The 19,817-nt window shown below is 40.8% G+C and overlaps 1 protein-coding gene across 19 annotated transcripts in view; it reads right to left on the bottom strand.

The window, feature by feature from the left end:
• The window catches only part of FOXP1 (forkhead box P1), a 575,342-nt gene that overhangs the window by 160,677 nt on the left and 394,848 nt on the right, over positions 1–19,817 (bottom strand). For 2 of the 19 annotated variants that reach the window (XM_014836101.3, XM_014836100.3), the window contains exon 1: positions 5,266–5,466. The exons of 16 other annotated variants lie outside the window; for them this stretch is intronic. In XM_014836101.3, coding sequence (XP_014691587.1) covers positions 5,266–5,451 — 186 coding nt within the window. In that variant the 5' untranslated portion in view covers positions 5,452–5,466. Of the gene's footprint in view, positions 1–5,265; positions 5,511–19,817 lie in introns of those variants that run through there. One more of the 19 variants, XM_014836099.3, reaches the window with a different exon arrangement.

Here is a 19,817-nt window from a genome sequence, read left to right as displayed (position 1 = left end):
TGCTTTGAGGTATTATTATACCCAGTTAAGAGATACAGAAACAAAGGAACAGAGAGGTTAACTTATAAGGATTATGTGAGATATACATGGCAAGTCCTTAGCACAGTAACTGTACATGATAATTACTTATAAAATGAAACTATTACTACAATACATTGCCTCACACATAAGAAAATTCCCATTTTGTGGGAAGGAAAGATTTCTGTTTCCCAGTGATCTCAAACCATTACCTGTCCTCTTTATAGAGACACTGAGAAAATCACACATCCTCTGTTTAGCCCAAAGGAATCTAAGGCAGACGACGTTGCTTGCACAAAAAGCAAACCGAGGGCAAGTGAGGTTATGTGATTTACCTGTGGTCACACAGATGACTTGCAGGTGAGACTCTTGGCTGCTTCTACTGGCAAAGGCAAGTGAGCAAAATATGGTTCTTCCAAACCCTAACCAATGCCTTGCTTTGACTATTAGAACAATAAAACAGGAATGGTTGCCTAGAGTCCACATAGGTAGGTAGGGGGCGATGATGATACTGATGCTGATGCTGCTGATGAAGATGATGAGAATGATAGCTAACACTTACCGAATGCCAACTGCGTATCTGGCTCGGTTCTAAATTGCTTTACATAAATGGGAAGTTAACATACTATGCCAAAGGTCGCACAGTCTGGCTGAGAAGCCCTTCTCTTGTACTTCAGGAATGACACAATCAAAAATGGCCGCTCATCCACAAACCCACAGATTTGGAATTCTTCCATTTATGTGGAACTAGAACTACTTGCTTGACATGACAGAACTTTAAAGGAAAATTCAGAAACATTTAGAGAAAAATATTCAGTTAATCCAATCCACAATCAAAGGTAACTTTGTAGTGAACTTTTTGAAGATTTTATCCTTTATGTAAATATAAATAAATGTATATACTACAGATAAAGAATACAGCCAAAGAAAAAGACATTCGATTGCTCTAGCCAAGGAATTAGAACATTTTCTTAAAAAGGAGATTAAAAACAAAACTGTGTTCATCAGATGGACAGCTGTGTTCACAGAGTTGTGCTCACAGAATGGCAATGATCTTTGGAACTTCCAGTAACCACAGTTTAGCATAAGGTGGAACTTGAGTCTCCAGCCATGAAGTAATAAGAATCCTCTGGGAATTTGGGGGAATTACTGACCTTGGTAGAATCACAGCAATTCCAAAGAAACAGAAGTTTGCTTTAAAATATACTAACATATTTCTACAGAAGTAGTATACATGGTGGTTAAGTGTCTACCAGTCACCCTGCCTGGATGTGAACTCCAGCTCTACCACTTGCTAGCTGTGTGACCTTGACCAAGTTACTTAACCTCTCTGTGCTTTAGTTTCTCTAGATGTAAGAATGGGAGGAAATAACAGTTCCCACATCATAATTAATACATATAAAGTACATAGACTAGGGCTTGACATCCAATAAGTGCTACTTAAGTGATTTTAAACATTGCTTTATAAATGACTACTGATTATGAAAGTAATAAGCTCATGGCAGAAGATACTAAAAATGCATCAATGAATTAGGAAAATAAAAAGTGAAGCATAAGAACATCACCTACATATGACACATTGTCAACATTTGAGGGTATGCTTAAGAAAACTACTTTTCTTAAGCAAAACTGGAATCATATTATTTATGGTCTTTTGAAAATTACTTTTTAAAATTAAAAACACATGTTGAATACAGATTTTTCAAATCTAATTTGTATATTCAAGTTCCAACAAATAAACAGTATCGGGAACCAAACAACCTAACTATTACCACCCTACTCTAGAGATTTCTGGAAAAGCTTTCAACAAAAGACTTAAAACTGAAAATGGCACATGACTGATTTGTAAACTGTGCCATTTTTACACCATAGGAAAGAGGCCCAAGAAACACCAGAACTGAAGAATCACATAGTAACATCTAGGGTTAGCAGAATGTTTCGATTCTTTTGCCCCCAAAGTGCCCAACTCCACAGCAACTTCTGACTGACTTTGTATAGCCAATAAGCAGCGTCTGTTTCTTTGCAAAGAACAAACTAACTCGATTTCTGTGAAGTTAAATTGCCAACATCTTATTGAGTTAAAGTGAAACAAAACAAAAATCAAAATTTTCAGCACAGGCTGTGCCTTGAAAAAAATACATCCTAACTTTGACCCTAAATAGATTAAAATTCACCATGATTACTCCTCACTCCTCCGTCCCACCGTCAACACCACGCACTAGCTGTATTTTCCAGCCCAGTTTCTTCATGGTGAAACACTTTCTCATGAGGCTGCCTGTGGTCAGGGCTGAGGATGTCACAGGAAAAAATGCTTCTCACGGCGTCTAGATGATACCCCTTCCAGGTCTAGCCTGCCCATTAAGTACAGACACACCCGGAAATTGTAAACGATTTTAACAACAGGACATTTTCCCACCTCAAAAGTGGGATAATCTTTGCAGCCTACCTATGTCCCAAGGGTGTTCTGAGTATTAACGAGTTAGCATTAGTCAGGCCCTTTGATTTCCACAGACAAAGGGCTCTGTATAACTACAAAGTATGAGTGTCCAACCCAACAGCCTTTTGGAGAGTCACCCGAGATGACAACAGAGGGGGCAGAGAGGCTTGTGCTCCCCTCGTTGTAGCTCCCAGTTCCATAGATCCAGGGCAATACTGGCGAAGGCTGCCCCGTCTGAGCATCGGCTGCACTGTTCCCTTATATAGTCAATGAAGAGGGAATCCCTCTGTGTGCATATTTCCAATTCACATTCCAAAACGGTATAGGCAACTAAGCAGATTTTCAGCTCTGATTTATAGGGCTTGCGACGACTGGGCCAGGCACTGTGCTAGGATCATTCCCATCATTTTTTCAAGAGGCATATAAATGAGGAAGTCCCTGGAGAAAATCAGGCTGCACTTATTTAAAAACGTGCCCGTGTGTGCACTTATGGCGGTGCATGCCTGTGTGTAAAGAATGTCTACACAAAGCCACGCAAATCCCACCTGAGAACTAAAATAAAAATAATTAAATTTTCGTTTGCTTGTTTTTAAATCTACATTTAATGTAGATTTGAGCCTTTCCCTAGGTGTCTGAACAACAGCTCTGAAGATCATTATATACATTACATATTTATGGGATGCATTACATATACATTTTATATATATATATATATATATATATATATATATATATATATACACACACACACAGGACGGGAAAGTATTTTTGAGGGACATAGATATACAAGTCGACTCTTGGCATTATAGCACCTGCCTGACGTCTTTAAAGAGAGGAGCAAAAGTTGGCCTCTAATAAATTTTGCTGTGTACTGGTCACAGACATTCTGGTATATTTTCCTTTAACTGAGCTGTTCATCTTTAGATCTAAAGTCAGAAAACAGCCTTCAAGAAAACTGTGAGAGCCACTCCTGATTTGTCTAATGGCATCACTGTTTAAAACAAACACACCCCCCCCCCCCCTTCATAAAAGCAGAGCTATTGAGGCAGGCATAACTAAGCAAAGCATCTAGAATAGCCAGATTACTAAACTACTCGTCCTGGGACACCCTGTATCATAAAACCATACGCCGCCATAGATTAATTCTCAGTAAGAAAGCCTGGCAAATTCTCAGGAAGCAAAAAGACTCCTGAGTCTTAAGGGTTAAGTCACTTGCCTTTAAAAAAAAAAATGACACATATAATTTCCTTTTATCATAAAACAATGCATTTATTATTTTCTGTATATCTGCTAAAGGGCATGGCTTTCTGAGTGGAAAACAAAACAGAACTTGGTCACATGTTTATTTGCTTCAGCTACTCCCTTCCCCTTCTGATAAATAATCAAACATGCCATCCAGAAAAAACAAAACCAGCGAGCTGGGAAATTTGATGGTCATCAAATAGACTGAGATACCAAGAAAAGCAGCCCACTGTTCCCACACTGAGTTTTCGGCCCCCACACCTACACTAACATCTGAGTAAATACCTCAGTCAGTCTTTCCATTTTCCCTGCAATTACTCCTACTGCTAAACAAATTGTCCTTAAGGCAGTCACAAACCTAATTTTTTTTCTTGCAAAGTAGAACAACTTCTGAACCTTTAACAAGCCAGCAAAGCCATAGCAAGACACGCATACACACGCTTATCTATTTTATTTATTTAAATGTTTCTTCCATTAGAGGTTTGGACAACTACAGAGCATATTTCTTTCTCTATGCTAAGAGATGCTGTTTCAGACACTGAAATATAAGGCTATTTCGTCTGGGGACTAGCAAACAAGGTTCAGAGTAATAACAATTCCCTTAAGATCAAAAGAGCTAATTTTCTATTTCCTGTCTATTCCCTGACCAGTACACAGTTAAAAAAAAAAAATTAGCACCTGGCTTACCAATTACATTAAAGTTGGGGGTCAGAGTTGGGGGTGGGGGGGCACAGGGAGGGGAGGGAGGCAAGAGGGACGACAACATCAGACAGGAAAAGGTGGGACCCTTTTAAAAAATGTCAAACCATGTGTTTAAAAACTCATTTCAACAGAAAGGACGGAGAGCGCGATCACGTCGCTCTTCGACACCGCAGCAGCCCCGGTCCGAGGGCTTTCCCGGCCATACTAATTATCCACAACGAGATTTTTGAAAAGACCCCTCCAACATCAAAGTTAACAACCATCGCGGAGGGTGAGGCGGGCTTTCTCTTTCCTCTCGCAGCCCACTCCGTTTAAACAATGGTCATAAGAATGAGATAATGACCGTGCTTGTTTCAGCAGTCTGACTTTTATTGGCATGAAATTGGTACAAATATTATCAAGACCGATGCACAAATGATGACGGTGTCATGATGCAAACATCAGAGGACAATTCTGCAGCCGCAGAATGACAAAGGCACCATCCTAGCACCCTCGCACTACTTGCGATAACAGGGAAAAAAAGAAGGCAACACAAAACAATGTCACAAATAAGCAGAGAGAGGCTCCAATCTACGCTCAAGCCTGTAAAACTGTCCTGGCGACACTCGGCTGCTTACTTAGCTGATAGAATCCGAAGACACGTTTGAAAGCAAGAGTGAATTAACAAGGAGTTAGAAGGAGCCGGTCCTCTCAAATCTCTAAAAAGAAACATGCCTTTGATGGAGAGAGGAGGGAGGGGGAAGAAAAAGCAGTACACAACTTGGACCATCTTATTTTGCCCCTCAGAGAATTTCTGCGCAGGACCGGATCCCTAGTTTAAAAGTTTAACCCAGTGAAAACGTTCCTTTTTTTCTCTGGACACTTACAGAGAAAATGAAGAGTTTGACGGAGTGAGCTCGCACTGTCTGCCTTTGGATTTCCGTCTTCTTGCTGTAGATGGGTTCTGGCTGTTTCTGTGAAGCGGGGGTTGCCGAGTGGTAAAAAAGATGTTTGAATAAACAGGAAGTGCTGTGCGGCTGAAGCACACTCGAGGAGAAAACACACTGGAACATTGCCCTTTGTAGGCAACCTCACGGACGCTTGCCTCCACAGTAGCTGGCTGGGCTCTCACTAAATGACAAAGAAACCACAAGAATTCCTCAAGTAATTCTTCACTTTCAAAGTTGCAAGATCGGTTGGAGCTTGCAGGTAATTTTCAAAGTTGCATTTAGCACTGAAAGAAATCTATTAATGCTACACGTATGTAATTCACTCCAAGTCTGCAAGCAGCAACACAGCATCAGAAGTGTGTCCTGGCTAGACCAAGCCCTAGCCCAACGCAGCTCATTCACACAGCCAACTACACACCGACAGGGTTTTGGGAAACCTGCTCAAGATATTTTTGTGGTGACATTTACATAGGCAGGATGCCTTAAAAAAAAAAAAAGGAGAAAAGAAAAAGAAAATTCAGATTCTGCAGATTTTAGAGGATTTTGTCACATGTATTTTCAAAGAACACATCGTCTTGCATTCCAGGGTATGCCCTTGATCTTGCGTTTGCTGTTTTTGCTTTACCTTTTCCTTCTCTGCAATCAGCCAAACTAGCTGTTTATCTCAAGATGCCTAGCTTGCCTACTCGACCACTCCTTAACCCGCCCCAAACTAATTATCAAAGTCCTGTCTTCTGTCACCCAAGTAACTTGACAGATACTGTAAAGAAAAGTAAACTGTTAAAGGCAGAGCAAGTCAGCTTGAAAAATAGGATGAAGAGTTGAACAGCCATATTCAATAAAAAAAAGAAAAAGGGGGAGGGGAGGAGGAAGAAAAGGATTCCTTCTGAAAACGTATCGCTGTTGTGGCAGTGTTCTTCTGCCACGGAAGCAACTGATTTGTTATTGAGCATGGAATGCTGGCCTGCCTGTCATCCAGGTGCTAATACTCGGCTAAAATAACTCATTGGTAACTGTCAGTGGGATGTTTACATAGGCCCCAATCTTTTCTTCATAGAAGGAAATTTTTTACTGGAATTCATCTTCTTTTGATCTCACATTCAAAGCAACGGCAGCTTGATAGACATTCAAGTCTGAAAGCAAATCCAGACGCTGAAGATAAACCGCCAGAATATGACAGGCAGAAGCATCTAAAGCTTATAAAAACGAAGAGAACAGCATGTCGCCTGAGTATTACAATAGCAGAAATCAAGAGACATATTAGGTGGAACTGATCAGCCACAAAAACAGTTCAAAAGGCAGATCATAGACACAGGACTAGGCTGGGAGAAAAAAATGGGAAGGAGCTGGTTTACTGCCTCAGCTCCCTTCTGAGCCCCACAGTGCTTTCACGCCAGCCTCTCCACTTTTAGGAGGGCTGGAGTATCCAATTCAAGTGTTTCTATCTAACTCAGCTGGCCCAGTTTATAAATGCTGCAAATGATTTCCTAGCAATCTATTTTTAAGAGGGGGGGGGGGGGAGGAATAGGCATACCCTTACCTTGCTCAGCGTCCAGCATGCTGCATTTTTTTAGCATCCCCTGCATCTGCTCTGTAATGCAGTTTCAAAAGACAGACAGCCTGGGCGCCATGCAAGTGGGCGGTCAGGAAAACCATCTCTCAAAAGAAGTGCTCTAAGTAGTTTGAGATGGGGCTAGAGAGTGCCAAGCAGCCCAGTTCCCCAACATGGCTAGCTACTGAATGAACACAAGTGCACCGGCCTCAATGACACAAATACACGGATGCCTTCAGTCCTACAGATATAGAACTGCTTGACACCTTTGAAGCCAACTAGGGCAATCCCATAAAGGAATTATCGCGGGAACTTTCTTAGAGGCACACAAATATTCCTTTTAAAAATAAGCCTCTTATTCTGATGAAAGTCAGTGCCTATAATGAAAAAGTAATTCTCCCAACAATTTTGTACTTAGAGCTGTTTGTTAACAAACAGTGAATGTGAACAGGCACATTGGGTTAAAGGGCAACGGAATCCCACATTAGAAGCTAGCCTAAGGTTACTCCTGACTGCGAACACCCTCCGGGACGCAGGCCACATCTTCGCAGCACCTTGGATTTTTACAATGAGCCCCTTCCCCATTTTGCATAATAAACCAGCAGGGGTAAATGTGGATTTGAAAATGTAGACCCAATTTAAAAAGCTGTAATCAGTTTAGGGCTTGCCTCATGCAAAAAGATTCCTGGGTAACTAAGTTACAAATGTAAAAGACAAATAAAACAAACAAAACCAAACCCTACAGGATTCTAAGACTGTTTTTCAGAAGTTACCTTCTATCATGCCTATACAGCTATCTGATGTGCTAACATCGATCATTTATCTTTAAACTGTATTAGTTCCTTGTATTAAAGTCACCACTAGTCTTCCCCAACCTTAGGAAAAAAAAAAAAAGAGTTGCTTTTAATACTTACTTCAAAAATCTCCCAACTAAATATTCCATATTGCTGTCATTGCCACATTTACCCAAAACAGGGAGGTTTACCACGTAAACGGGAAATGCAAATTCCCTTACAAAACATACTATAAAATATATTCTTCCTCTACGGAGGATGCTGTCACTGCCAGGGTGATGCAAGGAGAGGCAACACTCCATTTCTTATGGCAATTAAAAGTGTTTTTAAAAAATGTGCCATGTATAAAGACCTTCATTAGAATAATTAAATGACTGTTGGGTGTTTTTGATATAAACAACTTTTGATATGTCATTTAAAAACCTCATAATAATATCATTAAAGAGCTATCATTTTTAAAAGAGAGATTGTCTGCTCAGGGCCACGGAATAGTAGCCATGCTCTAGGCCGCTTCCCTCTCTCCCTTTCAGACTTCTCTTGGACTTGAATGTCACCATAGACCTTGAATCTTTGAATGTGAAATGGCTTCACGCTAATTGCTCTAATTGCTTGAAGATGTGCAGGCAGGTGAAACCCGATCCCCGTGGCCATTGTAGAGACCAAGAACAACACTGGAATGTTTACACAGTGGTTTGATTTTAATAGACAGAAGGGCTGAGTTTAAGACAGCAAAAACACAGCTAATAGGTGACCCCTTAATGTAGTCCTCCTTTAAAAAAAAAAAAAAAGACAACAAAATACAATTTCATGTTCTAAAAGGCTGTGTCCTAAATGCCAAGGTTATTTGCTTGACTCTTGGAGCGAGTACACGTTATGTTGTACCTGACATTTACACCCGAAACTCTACCCCGAATACATTTTTTTTACCTTAAAACAAAAAAGCACTTTATATGTCAGTCACCTTACAAACAGATTATGACTGTATGGTATTTCCAAGTAAGTGCATTTATTTAAATTTTAAATTGAGTATTTTTCACTAGTGCAATACTCCTTGTCCCTTAAAGGAGAAGCCTTGTATCTCCTTGTTTATTCTTTTGCTTCTTCTGCTCCCCTCTACCCCCTCCATTTATGGAATTCCTGACCCTTGTACTTTCTTGATTGCAGTTAAAGTTGAACCTAAACTCTCTCACTTGGTGCCTTGGACAAACATGCATCCTTTCGGTGCCTTTTTTCTTTGTTACTCTGTGGGACTGTGGTCTGCTTCTCATCTGGGGGGGTGAAGGCAGTCAGGGGAGTGGCTGACATAGTTATTCAATGACAGTGGCCATTCTCCTTGGATATTTTAATGAATTGAGATGGATACAGAAGTTTGACAATGGCTCCCCAGAGCCTTCTCTTAACAGAGCACAAATGTAACCAAGGCTGGACAGGAAATATACTACAGCAAGACCAAGATAAAAATACAAGAGCACCTAAAAGGTGTCATTAACAAGAAGAAATCCACAAAGGTTAGAGACAGGCTTAGACAGGTGTGGAGACGGATAATACATATGCCAAGGATCTGAATGTATAGGAATATTTCATACATAGCCAAGGAAACACTGAGAAACAGGAAATAAGAAATAACATTTACTACTGAAGAAGAAAACGCCACAAAACAATGAAATTATTTTAAGTTAAGCTGGGCAATTAAAAGCAACAGATACACACCTTGTCAATGAGAACAGAGAAGGTAACACCCCACACAGCCGGGAGCATTGTCAAATGGCCACTTTGCTCAGTTATGCCATATGTTAACTCCTGATGATGAAATACAAGATGCAGAAGAAAAGGGGCAAAAAAGTCCTTTTAAAGCTATGAAACATTTTTAGTTATATAAGCTAAGTAATAAATATAGGAGCTTCCATCACCTGGACTATTTGTCCCCAAACATTGAAAGACAAAATAATGAAACAAAAATAACAGCATAGAACATCCTTTCCAATCACAGCCACCTCACACACATTTACAGACACTCATACCTTGTTCTAAAAGTTACAATCCCCTATTAAGAAGTAATGCCGCCCCCTCCGAAAAAGGAGGGGGGACAAGTATCCATTTAAAGATGAAGTATAAACTAGTCCAAGCCAGTGAGAGGAACACTGAGGGAAAAAGTAAACAGGCCCCCACCCCCCATCCCCAAAATAGTTCCCCTTTGAAAGCTCTATGCAGTGAGTGCCTGGTACCAAGGGCTGCCCTGTTCTTCCGAGGGGTCAGCAAAGCTATGCTAAACTGACAGGTTCAGTTTACAGCAGGCCAGAACTTTGTTTGGATATACTGGCCTTGCTCACCGCCAGCTTAACAACAGATGGCTAGAAAACTTTCATTATGCTGCACAGGACTGAACTGCAAACAATCCAGAAAACTGTGAAAAGTTTAACTCCCTCGAAACCGATGTGCCAAAGCAGGGCCTGCCCAGAGCCAGGGAACCAGCTGAAGGCCAAGAGGACCGTGGAAGTGATGGTCACAACAAAAGAGCACTTGCTAACGCCCAGCTCAATGCAAGGCACCATTCCAGACTCCAGAACGGCAGCGACCCACCCAAGTCTTTGATTTTAACTGTTCAAAGCCCAGACCTTATAAGGAGTTGGATCGACTGTGCCCTTTTTTTATTTTCCAAAAATGTACTGTCAGGCTTCCCCTCCCTTTGGAGAAAGAAAAGCTTCCTCTAGACAATCCCCAAGCTCCCTTCCTGCCTTCCTCCCTCTGGAAACTGGGAAGACCAGACCAAATAGTCTTATTCTAACACCTAGATTTAAATATGATTTATCCAAATCTGTATATAATTTAAATGTTCATTAAATCGATTCAGTCACATGCACCCTAATATCTCCTAACGCTCTGAGACAGGTTATAAATGCACCTTCGAAGGTTTAATTCAATTGGCAGCGTGAGAGGTCTTATCACTCGAAATGTGTTATTTTCATATTATTCAAGAAATGAACAAATGTGTTTTCCACAAATGTATTTTAGAAGCTACCCTTTCCTGTTATTGAAAGAAAATTGTGTTTATTACTCCTTTAGCATAGTGTAAACTCATAAACGTCAACAGAGGGTACAAGGAAAACTGTCAACTAAATATTGTTTCCTTCATGAGCTGTTCTTCCAAGTCAATTACGCCTTTCAACTTCTGGGGCATTGTATGATAAACTGGCAGTAAAAATCATTCACATTAATATACCATGGTGCCTTGCCTGCAAAAGGTAATTAAAGAAGTAAATGACTCATAAGAATAGACATATTAGCTGCAAAATGAAAGGCAACTGAGCTGCCACATAAAAATATGTACCATTAAGATACTGCATTTTCATATTCCTGTAATCAGCTTCAGTAGACTAATGCTTATTTAATCCACTTCTGTGCTAAGTCCATCAACAACTGTTTTTTGCTGTTTTCTCCTTGACTGCACATTATGAGAGCAGGTTTGGAATAAATACCGCAATGAGATTTTTGCATACTCAATTGAAGAACAGGTTTTTACATTTTAAAATCTATTTTTCTTTCTCTGAGAAATGCAACATTAAAAAAAAAGATTACTGGTGGGGGAAAAAATATATATATATTGCTAGCTAGATATGTCTTTTTAAATGTCAGGACATTTCAGGGAAATAATATTTGTTTCCATCTTCACCGTTTCTGACCCATACCACTGTCAGCACAGGGAAGGGCGTGTCATTCCTCTACCTGCCAGGTCTCTGCTACCTTTATGAAGAAGCACTCCCTTTTGTTAATAATGTCTTCCATTAGCACTAGTAGCAGGATGAAGGCAATTTATTCTTTGGCAGGGATGGAAAGAGAATGCAAGAAATGAGGAGCAAGTTGGCCAGGTGGGGAGGGGAGAGGACCTCCATCTTGCCTAGTGGCTCCTGAGTCCTTTCCTTCCAGAGGGTTAGCCACCTGGCTGGACAGAACCTTCTCAAAGAGAAGCGAACTGACCCTCAAATTCACTGCTCTACTTTCCATTGTCTGACTTTCAAACTGACATTTTGCTTTATCCTTCTTATCTCTTTATTTCTGGGCTCCCTCGCTGGTTCAGCCAAGCCCCAGGACGACATCATCCACATGGGCTGAGATTTCTCACTCAAGTTGCTTCTGCAACTTCCTTCTTCACCAGTGAGATGAGTCCACCATTTACACTGTTAATATTTCTGGGAACATTTAGAGGCATGCAGTTTCCTGGAGGCTGGAGAAATGCCTATTCTTGTTGTGGAAATCAGGACTCTCTGTTGAGGGCTGATGCGGGCCTAAGGCTCTGCCAATTCACTTGGGGAGTTTTAGCTTTCAAAAGTCTTGCAGTTCCTCCGATGCTCAATGCCAGCAGAGAAAATCGGCCTATAAAACATTAGGATATCTGTCTTCTATCCCGTCTGCCAGCAATTCACTCACTTTCAATAACATCTAAATGCATCTAGATAGGGTCCACTAACTTAGCAAAAAAATCCAAGAGATTATTTCTTTTTTGTTTTAAACATCATAGGCTTTCAACAAAGACAAAGTTCTAGATTTCTATAGGGGTTGTACCTTCTTGCCTTCCCTCCTTCTGTGAGTACAGAAATCTCTTTGGCTTTCAAACTGATGAGCAGCCAGCCAGGCCCTCAAGGGCAGTCCAGGATGTGGGGATGGCCCTACAAGGACCCTTTGCTGTTTATTTATCTTTTAACAGTTCTCAGAACCGCCGAGAGCCTCCCAGTTTTGGGCTTGATCTTTCCTTGTAATGTATTATTGCCTCCACGTTCGGGCAGACATCACTTGGAACCACAATTAATGAGCTCTAGTCCTTTCCTCATTAAAGAACAAAGGTTCCTATGTGCACAGAATGGTGACGCTGTCTGGAGAACACACGTGGAAAGAGAAGTAAATGCATCTAATTGCTTCAAAATGGGAATTTTAATATTTAGGAACATAATGGGATTGGGAAATAAGAGTATTTCCAACATCCTTTACAAATAAGGCTTTACAAAATATTGTTAGCTGTTAATAATACATCATTATCAAAAATGGAAAGTTATGAATACCAGGCATGTAACCTTTGTATTCACGTGAATTAACCTATATGGATGAACACAATGATACATGAATTAGTTTTAAAAAATACATTAAAAAAAAATAAAAGGCCCTCCTCTGAAAAAGAAAGGCGACAAGGCAGCTCCTCAACGGATTCAAACGTGTAATTAAGAAAGATAACCCCAGTTTTTATAATAATTAGGGGCTGTGAGAAATAGGATACTATCTCTCAAAAGTGTTACAAATATACCACACTTCTAAATAACCTGCACTGCTTGGAAAGTATACTCAGTACCAAGGGCAAAGCCGCTATGCAGTGAGGAACAGTAAATGACAGACCGGCGTTCAAGTCCATTAGCTGCTATGTGATAGCAGCACATTCACTAGCACGCGACCTGTGAAAAATCTTAGATCTCTTTAAATCTGTGAATTGGATTACTGCATTAATTCTTAAGAACTGCAATCCTTCAACCAAGTCAAATTACCCTCATTAACAGTGGAAAAACTGCCTCTGCAATAAGTTAAAAAAAAAAAGATATTTATTACCTATAATCACTTTCACATACTCCACCTAGAAATATGATGAACTGATGGCCAACAACTTTGAAAACGGCAGCATCCTGATTTCACATAGTAATTTGGGTTAAAATAAAAATGAAAGCATTTGCATGATGTTTTAAATTTTTTTCACATCTACAGGACATTTTCTTTTCTTAGGACAACCCTCTGATAAGAAGCGAACAGCCCCATTTTACAGGAGAAGACACTGGGGTGTACACAGAGAGACTGCACCAATAGTCTGAGCTCTCCCAACTAATGAGGGACAGAGCAGAGCCTCCTGCTCCTCTGTTCTGGGTTCACACTGCAGGAATTAAATCAGATAGACAGACTTCCAATGCTGCTGTGACACAATGCACTGACTTCTCTAAATCACACGCGGTGAATTAAAAGGCAGGGAAAATAAATGAAAAGCTAGAAATGCGGCTTCGAGTGGAGAAAGGATCCCCATAATAAATACAACAGAAGCCGCTTCCATTCTTCCATCACCACATTTGCTGTTCCTGTTTAGCCTGCCTTGAGAATTCATCACATACGTCCTTTTACAATGATAAAAGAAAAAGAAATGTAAACTGATCTACTCTGCCCTTGTTGCTCCCTAAAATGATGTCCTCGGAAATGCGGTCACAGCTTGACTGATTTTGAACAACTTTTGGTACTTTATGACAAATAAGCTGCTCAAAACCCCACTCACCACTGGTCCTTGGCTCCAGCGATGTTACTGCTTTGGTTCCGTTAGTGGCCAGCACAAGCTGGGGCAGGAGAGCCCTTAGCACCGAGGACATGAGGAGCTGGGAAAGGGGCTGGGCAGAGGCAAGCCAGTCTGCAGTCACTGAAACACACTGTTTCTACATCACACGTTAAGGAATGGGAAAAGGTGAACAGGTAGAAGTACCTTTCCAGAACTTGATAGTAACCAATACTCCTAAAGAGCTATAACAAAATGCTAACGAGTTCATAACCAAAACCCAGAGGCATGACAAGGCTCTGAAGTGCCCTCCGAATCATCAGAAAAAATAAATTAAAAAGATAAATTGTGCTCAAGATGGTTGTATGTGAAACGCATTTATTTTAATCTAAAGATTTGAAACTAGACAGTCCTTATTTAATATATGATGGCAAAAATTAAGTGGACTATAATTTCCAATGGTCCTATAATCTACTGTAACCTTTTTTTAATAATTTCCAAAAAAACACTTGTTAGGATGAGGATTTCAATTCTCCATCAGACAGGCAGAGTCGCGGTATAGTCTAATAATAATGAAAATAGGTTTTATCAATCTCAGTGTGTGTCAGGTGTTCGCATTCACTAGCCTTCTATCCTTCTAATGACCTTCCAAGGTGGGAATTATCATACCCTTTTTACAGAGGAGGAAAACAAGGCTCAGGGAGGTTGACTGACTTACCCAAGGTCACACAGTTCTAAAGGGGTCTGTGACTGCTTGGAGGTGAAGGGGAAGCTTAAAAGAAAATCAGAGAGAGAAGCTGTTCAAAGCAGAACTGGGGGGAAAGAAGCATCTATCTGAGGGCATTACAAAATAGCAGGAAACTATGATCCAAACATCAGATGGTCCATGAGTCGGAGACTCATCACCCACCTCCTACTCGGTGGCACCGCACATTTCAAAGGACAATATGGAAATTCTTCCTCTTTGGCTCTACCATTTGTAGTCTCCTCTCTTTCTCTTTCAAGAGCTTTATGACTGTCAATCAGGTGCTTTTCAAACAACAAATGCTTTAGCGGTGACCTCATGATTAACTTGATTCACTACTCTAGCAACCTTTCAAAACAAATGTTAAGGTTACCTTTTCTACAAGTACCAGAACTGATTCTGTTTACACATGAATTAAACACACAATTTTTGATCCCTACTCTGTACCAAGCATAGTCTAGGCACTAGGCCTATGAAGGCACCCCTTCCTAAGGCTTGCAGTCTAATGGGAAATAACATGCTGGCGATCCACAAATTCAGAAATAATTACAGAGCCACTACAAAGAAAGCTTTAACAAAAGAACAACTTGTTGTTTTCAGCCTCTGTCCATGAGGAGGTGATATTTAAGATGAGACCTGAAAGTAGAGAAGTAATCAAATAGTCAAGGAGCAGGAAGAAAGTTTAAGGAGATGGACCTCTGGGGCTGAGAAGAAATTATAGGTTGAAACAACACTAAAAGAAAAGATGACCTTATTGAATAGTTGGTAATATACCATTGTGTTCTTCAACAAAACTATGTCTACCTCATTCTTTTTCAATCCTTTTAAGGCAAAAGATGTAGTACACAGATTATGAATATGCTTTTAATCAAATGACCTAATAAATACAAAATGCATTGTGTTGGCAAAAAACTCTAAAAACATAAAAGAATTTATGCAATTACTACTGAAAAACAAATATCTTAGAGTTGGCCTTGTTTCTGTCTCTTTGTCTTTTTTAATGCTGTAATGCATTGGTGGTAGGCAGAACTCTAAGATGACCTCTCACATTCCTACCCCTGGTCCCAGACAGTCAATCAAATGCTAATCAATGTGTTGATGTAAAGGATTTTGCAGCTGTAATTAAGGCCCCAAATGAGCGGACCCTAGGATAGGGAGATAATCTGAAGGGACCTATAGGAATTACATGGAATTTATATTTTGGAGTTTATATTGGAGTTTGGAGCCCAGAGATGGAAGAAGTCAGAGATTCAAAGCACAAGTAAGATTCTATGCTCCACTGCTGGCCTCAAGGAGGAGCAGGAGGCCATATGGCAAAAAATGTGGGCAACCTCTAGAAGCTGAGAATGGCCCAGGGCTGACAGCCAGCAAGGAAATGAGGACGTCACTCCCACAACCACGATGAACTGAATTTGACCAACAAGCTGAGCTTAGAAGTAGATCACTCCCCAGGGCCTCTAGACAAGAACTCAGTCCAGGTAACACTTCCCGAGACTCCGAACTTTCTCATGCTCCGAGCAGAAAACCCAGCAGCTCTGTGCCTGGACTTCTGACCAACTGAACTGTGAGCTAACAAACGGGTGTTTTAAGCTGCTATGTTTGGGGCAATTTGTTACACAGCAACGGAAAACTAATACATATAGAAAAGAGGCAAAATCATGTTGCCTGTGTCTAAAGTTTATGGAAGAGTTTCTCTTACTCAGTGAATAAGAACTCAAATGGAAGGAAGGAAAGCGGGAGGAGGGGACACGAGTCGGGGGAGAGAAGGGAAGGACAGAGAAAGACTGGGCTTCCATTCTAGTCCTGCGTGGACCAACGTGATGAGCTAGGGCAGGCCACCACTCTCTGGACCTCACTTTCCTCACTCCTAAAGTAGAGATGATAACGGGTGGTGGTGAGGGGCATCACACATAGATGAAAACACTCTGAATGTCATAAAGCACAATCCAAGTTATTTTTTATTTTTTGTACTGCTGCTTTCCTGAGCCATTCTGATTTTTGACTTTTTAGTTTCCTCTTCCAGTTATTCCCATTGCCTATTCTCAAACTGATCAAGACACAAATATGGAGTCTTCCTGGCTAGAAGAAACAAGCAGCATCCCAGAGCCTTCTGGAGCTTCTAGGGAGTCCATGCAAAGAATGTGGACATATCTTCTGGGGGAGAAGTGAAAAGGGGTCAGCGAGGTTATGCCTGGCGAGAAAAACCATGCCTCCCACCTTCCTTCCACCATTTTTTTCCACAGTGGTTTGGAAAGCAGAGCCACACGGCCTGGGTTCAAATCCTAGCTCCATTCTTGACTTCGATCGAACCACTCTGTGGTGCAGTTTCCTCCGGCGTGAAATGGAAATAATGACAGCATTATCTCCTCGGGTTGCTATGAGGAGTAAGTGAATTAAATATAGAAAATGCTTCTTAAGACAGTGTCTGGCACTTAGTAAGTGCCACGTAAGTGTTGTTATTATTATTATTTTTTTTTTACTATTGCTATGGATTCCAGAATAGGAGCTGCTTTTTTTTTTTTTTTTTTTTGCAGAAAGTCTGTTCTCTCCCCCAGGGAACTAGGAAGAATTTGGAAGATGGGCTCAGTAAATATGTAAAAATATATCTATAATAAGGATTTTACCACTAATGCCTTTTCATGGTACACTATAAAACCCACCTAATCTCTGAGGAAGAAGTGAGAAAACCCCCCCACAGTCACGATTTTGCCACATAATTTTACGTTTGCTCAAAGGAAAAAAAAAGACTATAAAGGTCTTTAAAACCATGATTTATTGCTTTTTAACAAGTAGTTTGCACAAAGCCAGAAAAGAGGATTCCCCTGTTGAAAGAGCAAGAGGAGGTAAGGAATTTCAGCACGGAGGTCAGGGATGAGAGCAGCCAGGAAAAGGAGGCAAATTAAAACAAAACAAAGGCTGACTGCCCGTCCAGCACACAGACTTCCTCCTTAGCCTCGCCGGTCTCCTTGCTGAACTCCTCGTGGCTTTTCGATCAGGCCTCGGAAGTGAGCAGTGAAATCGGCTCTCCCCAAACTCACAACCAAAGGATGCCTCTCAGTTAGCCAGCTGACGTGGTTCTGGGCAGAGAGATGAATATGCCCACAGGCAGGAAGACAAAAGTGACCATGGAATGTTAGGGACCTGACGACAGGGGCCAGAATGCCAAGAAGGAGCTGGATGAATCACAAGAGAGAGGCTGGGCCATATAGACCAACCATGTGTTTGGGCTTAAATTTATTTTTTTTCAATTTACCAAACAGTAAAATCGACTTTCCCAGTGTGGGAGGTATACAGTACTATGAATTTTAGCACGTGATAAATTCATTATCATCACCACCATGATCAGGATACAGAACAGCTCCATCACCCCCAACACTCTCTTGTACCATATCCCTTCATAGTCATACCATCCCTGCATCCCTAAAGCCTCGCAACCACTGAGCTGTTCTCCATCACTGTAGTATCTTTTCAAGAGCGTCATATACATGCAACCATACAGTGTGTAATCTTTTGACACTGGCTTATTTTACTCAACACAGTGTCTCTGAGATTGTTCTAAGATCCTGGGTATTTTAATAGTTCTTCCTTTACCATTGCTGAGTATTCTTCCGTTTTTGGGGGTGTCACTCATTGCTTATCCATTCACCCATTCAAGGACATTTGGGGTTTTCCATGAACACTCATGTACAGGTTTTTGTGCGAACGCATGTCTTCATTTCCCTAGGATAAATACCCAGGAGTGTGAGCGCTGGGTCATATGAGAACTGCATTATTAAATTTTTTTTTTTTTTTTTTTGAGGAAGATTAGCCCTGAGCTAACATCTGCTGCCAATCCTCCTCTTTTTCTGCTGAGGAAGACTGGCCCTGAGCTCACATCCGTGCCCATCTTCCTCTACTTTATACGTGGGATGCCTGCCACAGCATGGCTTGCCAAGCAGTGCCATGTCCGCACCCCTGGCTCTGAACCAGTGAACCCCGGGCCACCAAAGCAGAACGTGCAAATTTAACTGCTGTGCCACGGGACCGGCCCCCGCATATTAAAGTTTTTAAGAAACTGACCAACTGTTTTCTAGAGTGGCTGTCCCATTTTGCATTCCCACCAGCAAGGCAGGGCCATTCATTTGTTCCACATCCTTATTAGCATTTGGTATTGTCAGTATTTTTTATGTCATCCATTTTAATAGGTGTTATTATCTCATTGTTTTTTTTCTCATCATAGTTATAATTTGCATTTCCCTAATGTCTAATGGTGTTGAACAACTTTCCGTGTGCTTACTTGCCTTCTGTATATCTTCTTTGGTGAAATTTTTGTTCATGTCTTCTGTCAACTTTTTATATGTTTTTTTTTTCTTATTGTAGAATGTTGAGAGTTCTTTATATAGTCTATATACAAGTCCTTTATTGGAGATGTGATTTAAAAATATTTTCTCCCAGTCAGTAGCCTATCTTTAATCAGGGATTCTATTTGCAATTTGGAAGGTCCCTTTACACTAGGTTAGGGAAGAAAGAGAGTAAGGAATTTCGGGTGGGGGCAACTTACTAAGAAATGAAAAATGTGGCCAGGAAGCCATGGACGGGCCTACTGTCTTCAGCACACAGCAAGAGAACAGGGTGTTCTCGTGGCACGGCGGGAACTTGTGCAAAGCAGGCCATTCAGGGAGATGCTTTTAATGCTGTGACTAATGATGCCACGTAAAGGTGATGTCTTCCCGTCCTCTGTTTTTAGTGCTGCTGAACCATCCCAGGTAATAAATCAAAGAAGCCAGGGTGGCTATTTGTATGGCGAGATAAGGGAAATTAATTTCAATGCCCAAACACGGACCTCCTTATATTAAAAAATGACTTAGCAATACTAGTCCTTTTCATGAGAATGTCTTGGAAAACCAACACTTGGAAAACACACACGAGGGGCTGATTCACCCTCCGTATTTTCAAGGGAGATATTGTTGTCTCCTGAGATTGGGAAGTCAAGCGGAAGAACCGTTTATAAAATGAAGAGAAAAAAGTAAAACACTGATTGAGTAAAAAATGTTCATGGACCTTCAAGAAAGGGAGGATTATAACAATAAACGGCATGTAGTCACATTCTTTCAATCCTTAAAAAAAAAG

Source organism: Equus asinus, chromosome 21 (assembly GCF_041296235.1).
Source record: "Equus asinus isolate D_3611 breed Donkey chromosome 21, EquAss-T2T_v2, whole genome shotgun sequence".
Lineage (NCBI taxonomy): Eukaryota > Metazoa > Chordata > Mammalia > Perissodactyla > Equidae > Equus > Equus asinus.
This window is presented reverse-complemented; position numbering and strand designations above follow the sequence as displayed.